Genomic DNA, 16110 nt, shown 5'->3' with positions numbered 1-16110 from the left:
AGAAAACCACAGGCGGCTATAAAATAGTTGTATGCGGTGTGGGCGACAGGGTGAGAAAGGTCGCATGATGAGGAGGTGATGGGACACGTGAGGAGCGAGGAGAGTACAGCGTAATAAAAGCTGGGGAAGGCTCTTTGGCATTGGCGAGGGCGAGCGAGCTGCAGTGCTTTGTGAAAAGTGCCGTGTCCATTACAACTTGTGTCAGGTTGTGTCAGCCTTTGTGAAGTCTACCTCCTCTACCCGCGGCGGGTGTGCTTTTGCTATCATGTATTTGAACCCGAAATGTCGCTGTATATTATTAACATTTCAAATGATATCCAAATGAATGGGTTGAAGAATATGCATATGTAATCATTTGAGTTAAGAATCGGATTTTATAAGATTAAATCGAATTTTGACAGATCATGACCATAAAACGAGTACGGAATAGTGATACACTTTCAAGGTCCAACAGAATGAACTTACAACGTCAAGATCCCTAATTACCAATCTTATAAAATTACTAGAACAGAATGCTCAACTAATGAAAACGAGATCACACAGTGCATTCAGAAAGGCAGTTAAAATATGAAGGAATGAATTCTGTCTACAGAATTTATTTCAAGGAGTGCAGAGTGCAAATGCATACAGCTGTGAGGATGAAATACAGCTTTAACAATTGAAGATGGTATGCTTGGACAATGTTTATATTAAACAAAAAATAACACATAACTTTAATCGATACATGCCAAAATAGGCTGATGAATATTACAAATTAAAGAAGACTGTGCTACAGAACGATACCTGCAATAACAACCAATAAAATACATTTAGATTACATGGCCGCATTTAGATGAAAAGACCACACTACATGAATGACCCAAACTTACAGATGCTAAATGAGTAAACACGATACTCGGTTAACAACTTGTCTTTAGATAGATAAGGATATTATTTTAATGCGAGTTATCTAGTACCAGTATGATATTTAACTTATATCAGATTAAAAGTAACCTTTAAAGTACACCCAAGCAATTTGGATGGCCCGAGTTATCAAAATTTGAGCTGCCAGATTTGCAAACACTAAGATAATAAATCATACTTAAACAAGGATTCATCAAAATAATAATGAGAATTTTGAATAAAAAACTAAGCTTATACAAAATTTAGCAGCTTGAGGAATTAGTTTGTGTTTTGAAACTACTCAATTTATTCTAGACAATCCAATCTTCGGAAATTCTCACACAATTTAAATGTGCATACAGGTGTTGGTGAAATGATAGATCTAAAGTATTTAGAGATCTAATGTATCAGATACATAGCATTTGATGGTGATCATCAAGTGTCGAAACATAATAGTTTAGTTCCATTGAGATATTAATGTTAAAAAGTTATATCAATAATTCCACAATTGTAATTTGTTTTTCAAGGCATTTAGATATTGTACTGCATATTCAATTAGCATATCATCAACCAAAAATTAACATTATTACTTCAATATTCCATAATCCTCTTGTATTTCATATAATCTTAAATATCTAAATTAATTTATGCCATATGGACAGAACAGAATAATTGTAAAGCTTATGTTGATCCCTCGACAAGGTTGTGCCAAGTTTTTAACACTATGCTTTAATTTAAAAAAAAGTATTAAATTCTTAGCTGATCAACCTAAATGTAGAATTAAAAGGATTATATACCAGTTCATTCTTCATGGCTCATCGGCCCTACTAAACCGGAACTCCTCTCTTCTTCTCCACTTTACTATCACTTCCTCCTTAAGCAAACCCCCTCCCCCTCTCCCCTCCCCAACCAAAAAACCATTACGTGATATGTTACTGAATCAATAGGGGTCTGGTACATGAAGTTGAGGTATTTAAATGTTGAAGACCATGTGTAGGAGAGTTGGAAACAACAAAATTAATCTAAAAGTTTGAACATGACGCCAATGAATTTCAAGAAATTGAGCGGTCTTCAAGGTATTTAAATGTTGTCTACACATAAAAATGCATCCAGTATTTTGTTAAGTGGTTACCCTATCTAATTAATCAACAACATTATCCAACAACAGCAGCATCCCAGTATAATATTACCTTTTATTTAATGCAGGTTAACATCATCAAGCCAGCTCTAGTCAACCTGAAAATACATGCAAACAAGTAAAGCCAATAAGTAAAAGGAAAAAAGAACTAGTGTATCACATTAGTTTATAAAAGGTCAGTCACATGTGTTTCTTGTTTATGTGGATTTCAAAATATCCAAGGTAACAGAAGTTTTAATCATCTTAATCACATCCTGGGCAACAAATTGCCTGGAAAAATGTGCAGCATGCATGATGCAAAGGAATGAACCTGCTAACCTGATGTTCATGCAGTGAGCACTATAATATTAGTAAATAATTTTCTAGTTTAGGTGTCACGGAACTACTTTGTCCATAGATGGATCAGTGCCTCGTCAAGTTAGTCACTTAGGTTCTAGATTGATGAAGCCATTTTCTAATAAGATACTGCTGATGTACACATGCATCTTGATAAAAGCATCATGAAAAATCAGAAGCTTACTTTGGTGTGGAATGGAGCAAAAATGGCCTTTACAGTTTCAAAAACTTCATCGATAGGCTTTAGTGCATCAACCTGTAAGGAATCAATCCAGAGTGCTAGTTATATTATATACCACCTCAGTATTGCTTAGAAACACCCCAAGGAGAACTGAGAACACTCATGAGAAAAGCAACAACAAACAATCTTAGAAAAAATAAAAAGTATCTACAATGTTATTCTAATAATATCATGAAAGTTGGCACTTCAAATGGCAAATCAAGCAACCATGAACTGTCATAGTAATTTGAGAAATAAAAATAACAAAAGCTTGCTTTGACAAAATCTTCGAAAGGAACAGCTTGCAGATACCTTTCGAACTTTGCCCTTCAGTTCATAGTACTCAACTACAGGTAAACTGGATTCAACAAAAACCCTAAAACGCTTCCTTATAGTCTCAATGTTATCATCAACTCTCCCCTGAATCATACAGAAAGTTAATGATTCACAGGCATATGAGGCGTATAGAAAATTGAGAAAGCAAATGAGAGAGAACCTGGTTGCGACTTAATAGTCGTCGTTCCATCTCTTCCTCTGGACAATCAAAATATAGTATGAATTCTGGCTCAATTTTTGTCTATGACACCAAAGAAAGTTGTTACTGATTGTACATAGTAAATTAATTAGATTTTATAATTAAACAACAAGTGTACTGCCAACTTACAAGATCCTCAAAAGCAGCACGATTCTCTTCGTTTCGGGGAAATCCATCGATAAGAAATTTGTCGTTTCCACCTTCAAGCATAGCCTTTTGTAAAAGCTTAATCGTTACCTCAGCAGGAACAATTTTCCCTTCCTTTATCATGTTTGAGATCATGGTACTGGAGAAAGAATTCAGTAAAAGAAAATTGAGAATTGTTCCAGTTAAATAATGTGTCAACCAGGTTCAGCAAGCATTTCATATTTAACAAGAATATAACATTCACTTGCAGAAGCTTCAAATTCCTGAAAAAAGAACCAGAGAAGTTAAATGATGGGTGATAATTTGAATTTTGGACTAGCAAGTAACAACAAATCCATGATTTACAAGGGTTTGGCTGTGCCAACAAAGGATGAGCATTGGCGAGATGACAGACCTTTGGCTTCATATGCTGGCAAGGAATCAAAACTTGGTGTACCAGTTCGTACGGACTGGTATTTCCTTGTCTGACCAACCACCATTATTGAAGCATATAGCTCGGTAATAGTATAAGACCGTTGGTGGTATATGTCAATAAACCTCCTGGTGTTCCACTATTGTACCAGTCCAGTAAGTCATTGAAACTAATATCAAATTAAAATTAAAATCCTTCTATGATACTACTCCAGTTTTTTAATTCATGTCATAAAACCACCACTGCCTTCATCTCAACCTGCCTTTTTTCGAAAATCTTCTCTCAGTCAGTTTCTTCTTTGTTGCCTCCCTCCTCCCTCTCTAGCTTCCTCATAATATATATCTTGCCAACTAATTCTACATCCCAGAAACATAGTGGTCTCTCCTCCATAATTAATTTACACAGTGCAGCCAATGTCATGTTTTCTTCATGTGTCACGTCTCCTTTTTTTCTTCTTTTTCCTTCCCTAATCCTTCAGATCCTAATGGTGGCAAACTCATTTTAGAAGTTATACAGATAATTATTGAAAATAAGTCACTTGTTGAACCCACATATTAATTGTAGCCACCTTGGGCAACTGTAGGTTTGAATAATTTCCGGAAACCTCCTAATCAATTGGCGTCCTAAGATTATAGTCTACTACTATGGCAGAATGGTTTAAACTCAGTTTGTCAATTAATGGCCTATGCATAAAATCATATCTGCCTTTTCCAGTGTAATTCCACAAATCCCGAGCATAGAATGACACTAAGAAGCTACAGACTTGCATAGTACACATAGATAAATAACAAAACAAATAGAATAAGCATTTTTCAATACCCATTTTCGGAACCAGATTTAATTTCTGCACGTAGAAGATCACCAGCACTGAGATGGGTGAAACCAAAGTTTTCAACAATTTTTTCACACTGTGTGCCTTTTCCACTTCCAGGTCCTCCTGTTGTACAGCAGATTAAAAATGAAACACAGAGAGAACAAAGAGAAAGACTTTAATCTACAAACAAAGGCAAAGACAGGAAAGAAAACAGAGAACAAAAGGATTTGTCCATTTACATACTGCACTCTTGCATATCAAATTAAGATCCAATTGAAAAAATTGATTGCATGAAGCTTACTGGTAAAATCTCATAAGAAACCTTTCACAAAAGATGGATGACAACTTTCAGAGAAAGAAAGACAAAGAAAATTTTGATGAAAGCATCAATACATGGCAGAATTATGGGCGTTTATACAAAAAAAAAGGTCTAAGCAAAGATTTATGTTGGAAATTTTCTGGTATATCAAATTGATTAAACAATTGATATCATGCTGTTTTCGGGCAAGAAAAACTTACCTAATACAAAAACAACTATGATCTTCTTGTCACCTGAAAAGCTCCCATTAACATCCTGCAATCAAACAATTAACTATATCCTTGGTACTGACTTAAAGAAAGTAGCAAAACAAATATCTGATTCATCTATAGGGAAAGTGCAAACAGAAGGCCAAATCCAGAAGGTACATATAACGTCAGGCAAAAAACTCAATTAAGTGGCTCTAGTGGAATATATAAGTGAAGCTTCAAAGATCAGCAAGCTAATCTCTTTTTAATTAAGAAAATCTCATAAAGTTACTTAGTGAGACCAGAAAGTGAGATACCTTGCTTGAATCTACCATCGTGCCCCTCAATGCAAGTTAGGTTCCAAATGGTTTGATCTGCCAAAACGGTAGTTTCCTTTAGCATACATAAAGTGCATTTCAACCAAAATGGATGAACACACAGAAAAATATCCATAGAAAGCAAGGAATGCAACCAGATCTTTAGAAACAGGATCCATCATAAAACATCACATTTGAACTTCCAGGTTCACCAAACACTACTGATGTCACATGATGAAATCAATACAAAGATACAGCAAAATAATCATAACAAAATCATTAGCCTCCAATGCATGCACAGCATATTTATCTTGGTAGTTTATGTCACATCAAGTGGAATGCAAATCTGTTATGGGTCTAAACAATTCACATCTATTACTCCGCCTACTTGTACAAGGAAAAGGATTCCCGTTGCTGTAAATCTACAAGGTTTGCTTTTATCGAAGTTGATCCAAAAGATCTACAAAGACGAGGAAGCGTAATCATTAATCCAACACCACCACCTGGAACCTCAATGACAAGATTACGAACTAGACCCCTAGATTTCCACTATTAATCCAATTTACACCTTTTACACCTAAATATATCACAGAGCAAACTGTGAAAGATCTAAGCTTCATTGGTTCAGAATTCAGCAGATCCACATACGAAAGGAAACAAGAAACCACACCACAGCCTCAGATCTGGGAACCAATCCAATCAAGACAATCAGAAGCATCTGATCTGACATCCCGCAGCGGGATCGAAGCATTACAAAGAGGGCGACGAGTGAATCGCATCAGATCGGAAGAAGGGAGGTGGAGGAGAAAGAGATCCGGTACCTGAGAGCGAGAGCTTCGACTCGACTCCCTCTATTTTCCTCCTCTCCTCTTCGCCGACGATTGTGGAGAATCAAGATCCGGAGGAGGGAAACGGAGATCTCGGGTTCATATATAGCGGCAGAGGTGGTGTGGGGTGGGGAGGTGTGGGGGCCGGCGGCCGAAACAATCGTGAGATCAAACAAGTTGGAACGGAATTCCATGATTAAATTCGCCGATCTGCATCGGACGGCCACGGTTACGTGATGAGGACATTCGGGAGGGAGTTGACGTTTCTTGTCCAAGAGTGACGAGGATTATAGTTATTTAGAATACGAATAAGGACGCTCCGATCTCCATCGGACGGCCAAGGCTACGTGATCAGGGAGGGAGTCGATTCATTCTTTTCCAAAAATATGAGCTCGGTCAATGGTAGCCCCCGCGGTGGGGGCCAACGCCGTGCTTATGTGCTACCCGAGCGACCGTACAATGTAGCGGAACTTCGCCATTAGTCACAGGCGATGGCCCCAACGCGTGAACGGTCTGGTTTTGCCCCACGTGTGGGGATCAACGGAAGGAGATCCTCCTATGCTCCGTCGGTTGGATCCTCACCCCATATCGACTCCCCATAAGTGATTAGATTTAATTTATCAATAGGAAAAAAAATCAGTATATAAATTATAATTATACAATTTGAATAGTAATGATGAAATATAATTAATATATATATATAATAATAATAATAATATAATTAAAAATAATAAATATTTTAAACTTGGTAATAAATACATAAAGAATTATTTTATTTACTGTACGATTATTTTTTGAATTTATTATCTGACCTAATCACAATATATAGAGTTTCGATCCTAATCACATAAATCTTAGCAGACTTTTTTTATTTTTTGCTTCGTAATCGATGGAGAAGATCAATCTTATTCAATTTCTTCCTTGAATAAAGTAAAGCAAGAGGTCATCAACTTTGTGAAGACCCCAAAGCTGTGATCTTAGAGTTCAATGGCGAGAGACTTGCAAAGGAAGGAGGGCAGACATGGCTTAACATCGAAGCAATAGAAAGCTTCCACTACTATTTTTCTAAGTAATAACAGATGATTCATCACTTCAATTTTTCTTTAGACCCATGAAATGTTCTTTCTCACACGTCAATTTACTATGGAATTTTTTTTCTTATTAATGGTGTTAGATGATTAATAATAATATATCAATTTAATGGGTTAATTGACGTATCAATTTTATTTAGTTTAAATTATTGTTCAAAATATTTAAACTAAAATTAATAATAATATATTTATTTAACTTTTATAAGTCAATCTTAATTTTATAAAATAAATATCATAATATATTTATTTAACTTAATCGATTTTTAATATAAAAATATTAGAATATAAAAATATGAATACATAAAATTATTATAAAAATATAATATTATATAAAAAAAAATATATTTATAGAAGATGTCGATTAAGTTATTAATCACCCTTCGCTTTCACCACTTAGTGCTTGCAAAAAAAAAAAACAGTTTATATTTATGAAAAATGGTGCATTTTCAATAAGAAATAAGATGAGAAAAATCTATTTATAGATTTTTTCTCCGAGAGTAAATAGAAAAGATCTAACAAAATTAGTTTAACAAGTGATATTGTTTTTAACGGAGTCTAATGACAAAAAAATCCATAGAACTAATCTAAAAAAAAAGTAAATTACCGTTTCTTATCTTTAATATAATCCGAAAATCATTATATATATTATCTAAAATCTCAAATATCACATGATCCAGAAATTATATATTATATATAATAGAATTACATAACTCAGACATCATTATATACCAATATTGGGGATTCTTAAACTATATTAACTTAAACATCATTTCATCATGTTCGTAATCCTATCTATAAATAATCATATCGTTCCTCAAGAGTTTGTGAGAATTTTTAATTAAAATATTATTTTTATCCGGATTACTTTTATTATTAATTTAGATGAAAATACTCTTAGTTTTTGAAAAAAAAAATCAATTATCATAATTTTTTAAAAACAATATTAATTATTTTAGAATAATTTTAATATGATTATAAGATAATTACTACTATTATTTTCTAAAAAAATTATGACAATTCATTATCAAATTTAAAGAATTTTTTGAATAGCATGATTAAGTTATTTAGATAAAACTATAAGAGTATTTTCGTTCAAGTAAAAAAAAAAAATCTAGGGTAAAAATGAATTTGGGAGCGTCATAATCAGTAATAATCATAATCAGTAATTCCTCTAAAGAGATAAATAAATAAATAAAATCTATAAAGAAAAGGGCAAAAAAGTGGGACTCAAAAAGGCCGTTCAAAAGTCCATATTTATTAATGCCACCATAATGTCACGAAAATTACTCCTTTGCTCTGCTTCCTTCCCTTTCTTCCTCTTCCTCTTCCGCTCTCCCTTCGGTCTCTCCTCCTCTTCTCTCTTTCTCTCTCTCGCGATGCAATGATACGCGCCGGCGGTGGCTCCTACCGCAATCGCCTCCCTTCCCCGCCGCCGCCCCCTCCTCCGCCCCCGCCCTTGCCGCAGAACCCCTCCTCGTCGTCCACCCTCTCGCCTCTGGCTCGCCCTTTCACCATCGACCACATCTTCCACTCCTCCCCGCCGCCGCCCTCGTACCACCGACTTCCCGCCGTCGATCGACCCTCCGCCTCCCTATTGCCCTCCCACACCGCCATCTCCTCCGTTGGCTCTCTCCGTACCCAACCGAGCACTGGACCCGTGGCTGACCCGTTCGCCCACTACTATTCTAACTCGCAGCCGCCGGCGATTGTTGATTCGTTCAGGCCCTCTTCGGCCTTCTCTGGAGTTGGGACGGACCCGTGGAACAGGCCGTTTGACGAGGAGATGGGGCATGGGATGCGTACTGATGCGGTCTGGTCGTGGACGGAACCGTCGTTAGGCTACAAGGTGTCACCTTTTCAAGAAGGTAATCTGTTTCTTTCCCTCTGACTGGGATCGTTCGTAAAGCTCTTTTCTCAGAATAAATGATGATTTAGCTTTTGTCGGAAATTGTTTTCGTTGAACATGGAATTTTAGAGCTATTTATTGCATATTTTGGTTCTTTGATTGTAACTTCAAGTTAGTATCTGTCGCTGGATGAAGTTGATCTTATCATATCTCTGTCTTGTGATATTCATTAAAGTTGCAATCTTGGATATTCCTGTGGGCCAAAAAAGTCTGGGAAGGAAGGGAAGAGTTTGGTAAGGTCTATGGAAGATGTAACTCCTCCTTTGCTACATGCTTTTGTTTTGGATTCTTCAGTAAACGGACGAGAAAGATTTGTGATTGATCGAGGAGGTAGGAGATCGCTGGCTAGAATGACAATAAAGATAAATAATAAGGTTAAATGCATAATAATTTGTTTCTTGTGTTATCTACAGTTAATTATAAAAGCCATTGTTTTGTTGATAGTAGAAAAGCATCAAATAATTCTCTTAAACAAATATTGACATGTCAGGTTTTGCATGCTGGTCCATATACCCTCGTCGAGGGTGTTTCACATTCATTAAAGATGTTTGGAAACAAGAGTTTTTAGTGTGCTGTGATCTTTTACTTTTCTTATAGTTTGGCTCAACTATAGAATCACTAATACTGAACATTATAGGATTCTGCAGTATTGTAAACATTAAGATGTGTTTTCCGTACATGAGGTCTTCTTTCTTTAACTGGAAAATACATTACTTGAGAAGAGGGAGAGCAATAAATTTAACCAGGAGGGCAAGACAACCTCCTGGTTTATTTACAAGATTGTACAAAAGAGTGCAAAAGATTATACAAAAGAGAGACATAAATGAAATTGTTGTATATCATCTCCAGACTGTATAAACATTGCTTAGTGAGATTTATTTGAACGTGTTTAAAGCTATATACCACTAGGATGAATGGAAAACAACTCTTTCCCAAAAATCAGCACTGGAAACTTTTTATTCCCTACAAAAACTTCCCTTCTGTTGACATGCACCAAAGATAACCATAGCCCTAATTAGATATAATGAATCGATTGCAATTAATGATGTGAGGAGAGGTAGAGGAAACTAATTATTTTGTAAGAAATGATAACATTGACAGCTCTTAGTTTGACTGGTGATATTTCCAAAAAAGAGGTCAACAGTAAGAAAAGATCCATATGGCCAATTGCAAATAGTTGGGTTTACAACTTGTTCTTTTCCTTTATAGTTCTTTTTTTTGCTATAGATGTATCAAATCATCACGAATATATCATAATGCCACAGGATTTTCGTATCCTTAATTATATCCTCTAGTTGATTAGGAAAAATCCTCCAAAAATTCAAGGTATTCCTGTTCTTTGGCTACTAAACTAAATCTTATTTGCTTACAATTGAGCAATTCAGAAAATGATAATTGTCTTCGTTGCTGATCGAAACACATCCCACTTAGCAAAAGGATATGACCTAATTTAGTAAATGCAACTCAAAGAAAAATAAATTGCAATTTCGTTTGACAAAACAATTAATTCTCTTTTCTAAGTCAAAACCTTATTTATTGCATAAGCAGGGGCATAACAACACCACCATGTTAAACCAAGATCAGATGAATAACTCACTAAGCAGTTTAACATGTACATTTTATAATTTCTTTTATTTTGTCTGCTTGTCTTGTAGTTGAAAATGCAGAACGTGAACAATCTTATCCTTCTTTTTTGTTCCATTTGCTTCTCCAATAGCTTGATATTTTCTACTCATACATTACATCACCTTCTATCTCTTCAAATTGGACTGCAAATGCTGTTCTTGTTTTTTTTTTTTTCAGTAAATTATGTGATTTGAAGATGTGTGTTTGTTTTTATAGTGTGTATGATGATAATCTCATGGTGCTTTCTGAAGTTGAAAGATGATACAGAACACTTATGCATTATTTGCTTGGATTGCTGTTTTGCAGAACATGCAGGCAATGGCTGTAGCTATTATGACAGTGATTCTTATGGTGTTTGGCATGGAATACTTCCTAATTCAGTGACAGAAAAAGTACACTTCAGATCTCAAAGTCCCGAATGGTTACACAATATGCAACCGGAGAATTATGAGCAAAACATTAGAACCCCGATCTCAGCACCAACTGCTTTACTTAAAGGAATACATTGCTCTGGGACAACAGGTTCAACTCCCGGGATTGGTTCGCATGACACTTTTGTTTCAAACTCCACTTATGATAGATACATGAAACAACTTGATTCATGTTCAGTGATACCATGTTCAGTTTCAAGCCAAATATTTTCACCATCCGACTTAAGAGCTGTTTCAAATGTCAATTCTACTTTGTCATATAAGACGGTCCTTCATGAAGTGCCACGTAATACCAATGATTCATCAACTATACCTTCTAAGCTAAAGGAGCCTAACCTCAACCAAAACTTAGGGAGCAAAAGGAGTCATGATGAGCAGAGAGGACAAGATTACAGCCTAAGCAAAAGCACACCCTCAGCTGCAAATCTTGGGGAAGATTTTCCTTCCAGTACTAATAATGCTACTGACAGTCACTTGAATCTTTCTGCGGCAAAAAATCCTGGTTTGAGATTAACAAATTTGGTTATTACTGATGCTTTTCCATCCATATGCAGTTCTGTGGAACCAGATAAATCCATGAAAAGTTCTTCAGAAGCAATTGACCAGCATAGCCTTGCCGTTGATTCACCATGTTGGAAAGGAACTCCATCTTCTCGGCAGGCACCATTTCCTGTTGATGAAATGCTTGTTCAAACAGCTATTGAGGAGTCGAAAAATTATGTCGGTCTTTGTCAAGATCGAAGGCAACTTCTTGAGAGTGTTGGGAGGTCCAAGAATCCTGCAGAACAAGATGGGAACTTGATTTTTGATGAAAGGAAGAAAAATTCTACTTCAGTTATTTCACCAATCATACATCAGAGACCTGAAAATGTAAACAAAAAATTGCCCAACTATAGAAAAGATGACAGTGAAAATGAGATCCTGTTTGATGTTGTCTATAGTGAACACAAAAATAAAACAATTGAAGTTGAGAGAGTTTCTAAAGTACAAGTGGGTGATGCTGTCAAATCTTTCGAAACAGAAAGTACTGTGGTCAATAAATTCCCACAAGCAAAGGGCATTGAGGATTACAACAAAGGTCTTGTTTCTCTTTCCGGTTGTTGCTTATTTTGCTTGTTTATTTTTTTCAAATAAAGTTCTTCTGTACAAAGAACTTTGTCTACATATCATATTTGGATTATCTGTTTCTTTTTTTATTTTCACCAGGCTCATGTTCATCACCACAGAAAAACACAAAGGAGCTTGTTAAGGCAATGCATGGTTCTTCAATAAAGTTGTTGTGTACCAACTTTAGTGGTGATGATGAACTGGAACCACATGACTATCGGCTTCTCTACTCTGTGATTAACAACATTGCACTTGTTCTCAAGGACAAGAAGGTAGTTGTAATTCCATTATGGCCCAATATGGTGCAGTGACATATTTTAAGTAGAAACAAATGAGAATTGCATTTGATGCAATTTCTTCATATCTAACCAGGATTAAAATAATTCTGCAATAGCATGGAAATATATTTAAGCTGCATAGTTTACATGGATTTTGTCAGTAACCTATTTGTATTCTTTGAGAATAGTCATTCTTCCAACAGAAAGATTGTATAACTTTAAATGCTGCTGCTGCTATTATTTGTTCTTGTTTCTTATAGCATTATTGTACATGGGAAAATAATATTTATCTTGGAGAGATGTATTTTTTCTCTTTATACAGGTTGTATGCTAATTATATGCTTATAAAAGGAAACAAAATGTTGCTCAAAGCTTTGTATGTAGGATAACTGTGTGACAGCCAAATGGATTTTTTTTTTGCCTTTATTATTTGTTTGAAATCTTACTTCATTTAATATATTTTTTTTTCTGATTTACTTGGTTCCACTACATCTATGATGAAATTTGCTTGCATATAACTGCTCCGGACTCCATCATGGCGATAATTGTAGACCTTCATTATTTAGCTAGCATATAATATCAAGTTACTAAACTTGCTTTTATATTAATGCATATTCCTTTGGCTTTGAAGAATTATGTTCCATAACTTTTACTTTAGTATTTTTTAACTATCTTTATATTTTCTGCCATGGTTCTAGGCCATCAAGTGGATGGTGCTTGCAATGGCTTTGATGGTTGGCCATAATGAAGGGTCACAAGTATTCTGTGTTATCATGCTGTTATTTTGTCAGTACTTTCTTGCATTTGACAAAATTTTGGTCATTTAGTCTGGACTGTTTTCAAGTTTTTACTCTAAAATAACTGTCCATATTGACACTTACATTCCATCTGTTTGCTGTAGGTATCCGTTTTGCCAAGATGTTTTTTCTTTTTATGGTGAACTCCTTGCTTTATATGTCATGTAAGTTGATGACAGGTGGTCTTTTGCAGGGCTTTGTTGGTTGCAATCCTCATTGTTCAGGTTTGGAGGCTGCATGGTCTTTCTGTAGATGTTCAAATACTGATGATGTAGACCAGATCAACATGAAGGGGAAGATGCATTCTGTTGGGCACAACAATGTTAATGATGAATTGCAAAAGGACAACAACACAAATCTCAGGAAAGTCAATGACATTACTCAGGTAAAATTTGTATGTCTTGGGAGCAGTGTTCTAATGCATATCTGTTTACATATCAGGTTGTTTCTTTTATTTTATCTTTTGTCTTTGTACATTTCACAAATGTGTAGATCTATGAGAATGCTTTATCAAAATCTTTCTCTGAAAGAGAAGAAAACACACAGACACTGTTGTATAAGACTCTCTGGATAGAAGCTGAAGCTGCAGCTTGTAGATTGAAGTATGAACTTCAACTTACTCAAACAAAGACTCAATCTGAAAACTGTAAGTACTGGTCAAAGCTGGCAAAGCTTTTTGTCTTCACTGTATCTTTTCTGATCAATTGCAGTAATCTTTGTCCTTTTCAAAATTAATCATTTTTATTTTTATTTTTTATTTTTAGTGAAGGATTCACGATCAGACACATCATCAAGCCTGCCTTTTGCCCATGATCTTCAGGGGCACAAGGACAAAGGAGTTCTGGTGGGTACTATTTCTCCCACCAAAGTTAGCGAAGGGATAAGTAAATGTCAAAATCCTCATGAGGCATCAGCAACCTGTGAATCGAACAAGTCAGAGGATATTGAATCATCAGTTATGACTAGATACAAGATTCTGAAGGATCGGAGTGTCAGCTCAAGTTATAGGAGCATGGAGGAACTTGACCCAGAGGACACAGGAACATGCTCAGGCACAAGAGAAGTTGTGTATGGTTCTCCTGATGTTGCAAATACTTCTAGCATAAAAGACCTGCCAGTAAATCTTGCTGATTTGGGATTCATGGAGAGTGTGATGCAGCCATATGACGAAGACAGACCCACACCTCGGTCTTCGCATTTGACTGCTGTGCAGCCACTTGGTGCGGCAAGTGACGAAGAACTCGGGTCAGGTTTGAATACTTCAGGATATGTAGATGCGAAACGGATGTTCTCAGGCCCTTTGAATGGATCACTGATTCAGTCATACATGACATACAATCAGGGGAACTGGTCCCTCACCAGTGGATATGAAAATTCCTCATCCGAATGGGAGCATGTGCTGGGGGAGGAGTCCACACAGCATTGAAAAAACGTTACTGTTACTTGAAGAACTGGATATATTGTAAATAAACAATATAACATTTGGGGATTGTGTTTGGAACATGTGAAACTGCATATTGGATAATATGAACAGCTTTATACAATCAAATCATTCATTTGCTGTAATTGCTGCCATAGAATAGCCTCTTCGATGACCAGTGCATCTAGAATTCGTTCCTCTTATTAGAAGCACAACCAAATGACCTGTTACTGGATTGAATCGTTCCTCGTATTGATTAGTGGTCTGCATTCCAGACTATATGTTAACACATGCATGACATTGACCAAATAAGATAATGATCACAACTTTATTGTATGTGGATGTTTGTAGATAAACCTGCTATATTGTTTTTGTGGAACTTGACGACTATCAGATATATGAACTTTTTATTTTACTACATATAAACCAAGTCCAATTATTCTTTGTATGAGAAAATTTAATATTTGTTTTCTTATAATCCTTAAATTCTCACCCCTTTTTAACGTCATGGCCTCTTCAGTCGCGGTCAGTTCAGTGAGATCTATGCAAATATCTGAAATATTAAATGTGAATTATAGTTTTCCATATGTTATTCTTACATATAAATGATTGATCATAGGAGATTATATGTTGAAGTTCGATTTAACGGTACAAATAAGAAAATTATATATATATATATATATATATATATAAGGGGAAAAAGAGAAGACTTAATTAACATTACTGAAATTAAAAAGTGGATAAGACTCAATAAACATAATCAAATATTCAAGATCGACTTGGAAGATTTTACTCAGATTAGTTTTGCCTTCCAAAGTTGACTAAAGAACAGATGACTTGGTTGATTGTCCGAGAAAATATCATTTTTTTCGATTTTTTAATGATATTATCCTTTTTAAAATTCTCAAACCATACTTTCTATTTCAAAATTCTCAAAAATATCCCCCAAGAAGTGTTCATAGTGTTTTCCCGTCCAAATCCCAAAAAATTTTTTGTCAACTGTTGACAGTATTTTGTGTGTTGCTTTTTATTCACATGCGGTAACACTGTGTAGTGTTTTAAAAATACCGTATAGTGTTTTTAAAAAAATACTATATAGTATGTTGTGAATAAAAATCAACCCATAAAATAGTATAAAATGGAATTTTTTTTATTTAAGCCAAAAAAAATGATAGTTTTTTTAAGGGGCATTTTTTAAATATTAAAAATAGAGGATGGTGATTTAAGAATTTTAAAAAGGAATATCATCGAAAAAAAATGATAAAAAAGATATTTTTATGCACAATCGCCCTATATGAAAGTGCAGGTTCTGCTTCCTC

The 16110-nt window shown here is 35.3% G+C and overlaps 2 protein-coding genes across 3 annotated transcripts; one reads left to right on the top strand and one right to left on the bottom strand.

Annotated features, from left to right (window-relative positions):
* Positions 1-568: 568 nt before the first annotated feature.
* LOC135646909 (UMP-CMP kinase 4-like) lies at positions 569-6269 on the bottom strand. Of its 2 annotated transcripts, XM_065165668.1 has the most exons (10): positions 6130-6269; positions 5309-5365; positions 5004-5058; positions 4490-4607; positions 3241-3397; positions 3073-3153; positions 2889-2996; positions 2541-2612; positions 2073-2118; positions 569-783 (listed from the first exon to the last, which is right to left on the bottom strand). In XM_065165668.1, the coding sequence occupies exons 2-9, from the start codon at positions 5324-5326 to the stop codon at positions 2110-2112; spliced, it is 618 nt and encodes a 205-aa protein (XP_065021740.1). In that variant the 5' UTR covers positions 5327-5365; positions 6130-6269; the 3' UTR covers positions 569-783; positions 2073-2109. The 2 variants fall into 2 exon arrangements, with proteins under 2 accessions (XP_065021740.1, XP_065021739.1); XM_065165667.1 differs by lacking the exons at positions 569-783; positions 2073-2118 and having other exon boundaries at positions 2514-2612.
* Positions 6270-8515: 2246 nt separating this feature from the next.
* On the top strand, positions 8516-14937 carry LOC135646893 (uncharacterized). Its single transcript, XM_065165666.1, has 6 exons — positions 8516-9091; positions 11065-12267; positions 12396-12568; positions 13565-13756; positions 13864-14017; positions 14136-14937. The coding sequence occupies exons 1-6, from the start codon at positions 8608-8610 to the stop codon at positions 14795-14797; spliced, it is 2868 nt and encodes a 955-aa protein (XP_065021738.1). The 5' UTR covers positions 8516-8607; the 3' UTR covers positions 14798-14937.
* The last annotated feature ends 1173 nt before the right edge of the window (positions 14938-16110 follow it).

The sequence above is a fragment of the Musa acuminata genome, chromosome BXJ1-4, assembly GCF_036884655.1.
Source record: "Musa acuminata AAA Group cultivar baxijiao chromosome BXJ1-4, Cavendish_Baxijiao_AAA, whole genome shotgun sequence".
Lineage (NCBI taxonomy): Eukaryota > Viridiplantae > Streptophyta > Magnoliopsida > Zingiberales > Musaceae > Musa > Musa acuminata.
Note: the sequence above shows the minus strand (reverse complement) of the source record. Positions and strands in the feature narration are given on the sequence as shown.

Coding starts and splice junctions, on each gene's coding strand:
- LOC135646909 (XM_065165667.1), bottom strand. Junction 4,608..5,003: donor CATAGTTGTTTTTGTATTAG/GTAAGTTTTTCT, acceptor GCTGTACAACAG/GAGGACCTGGAAGTGGAAAA. Junction 3,398..4,489: donor AAATCTGGTTCCGAAAATGG/GTATTGAAAAAT, acceptor TTCTTTCTCCAG/TACCATGATCTCAAACATGA.
- LOC135646893 (XM_065165666.1), top strand. CDS start 8,608: ATGATACGCGCCGGCGGTGGCTCCTACCGCAATCGCCTCCCTTCCCCG. Junction 13,757..13,863: donor AAGTCAATGACATTACTCAG/GTAAAATTTGTA, acceptor ACAAATGTGTAG/ATCTATGAGAATGCTTTATC. Junction 14,018..14,135: donor AAAGACTCAATCTGAAAACT/GTAAGTACTGGT, acceptor TTTTATTTTTAG/TGAAGGATTCACGATCAGAC.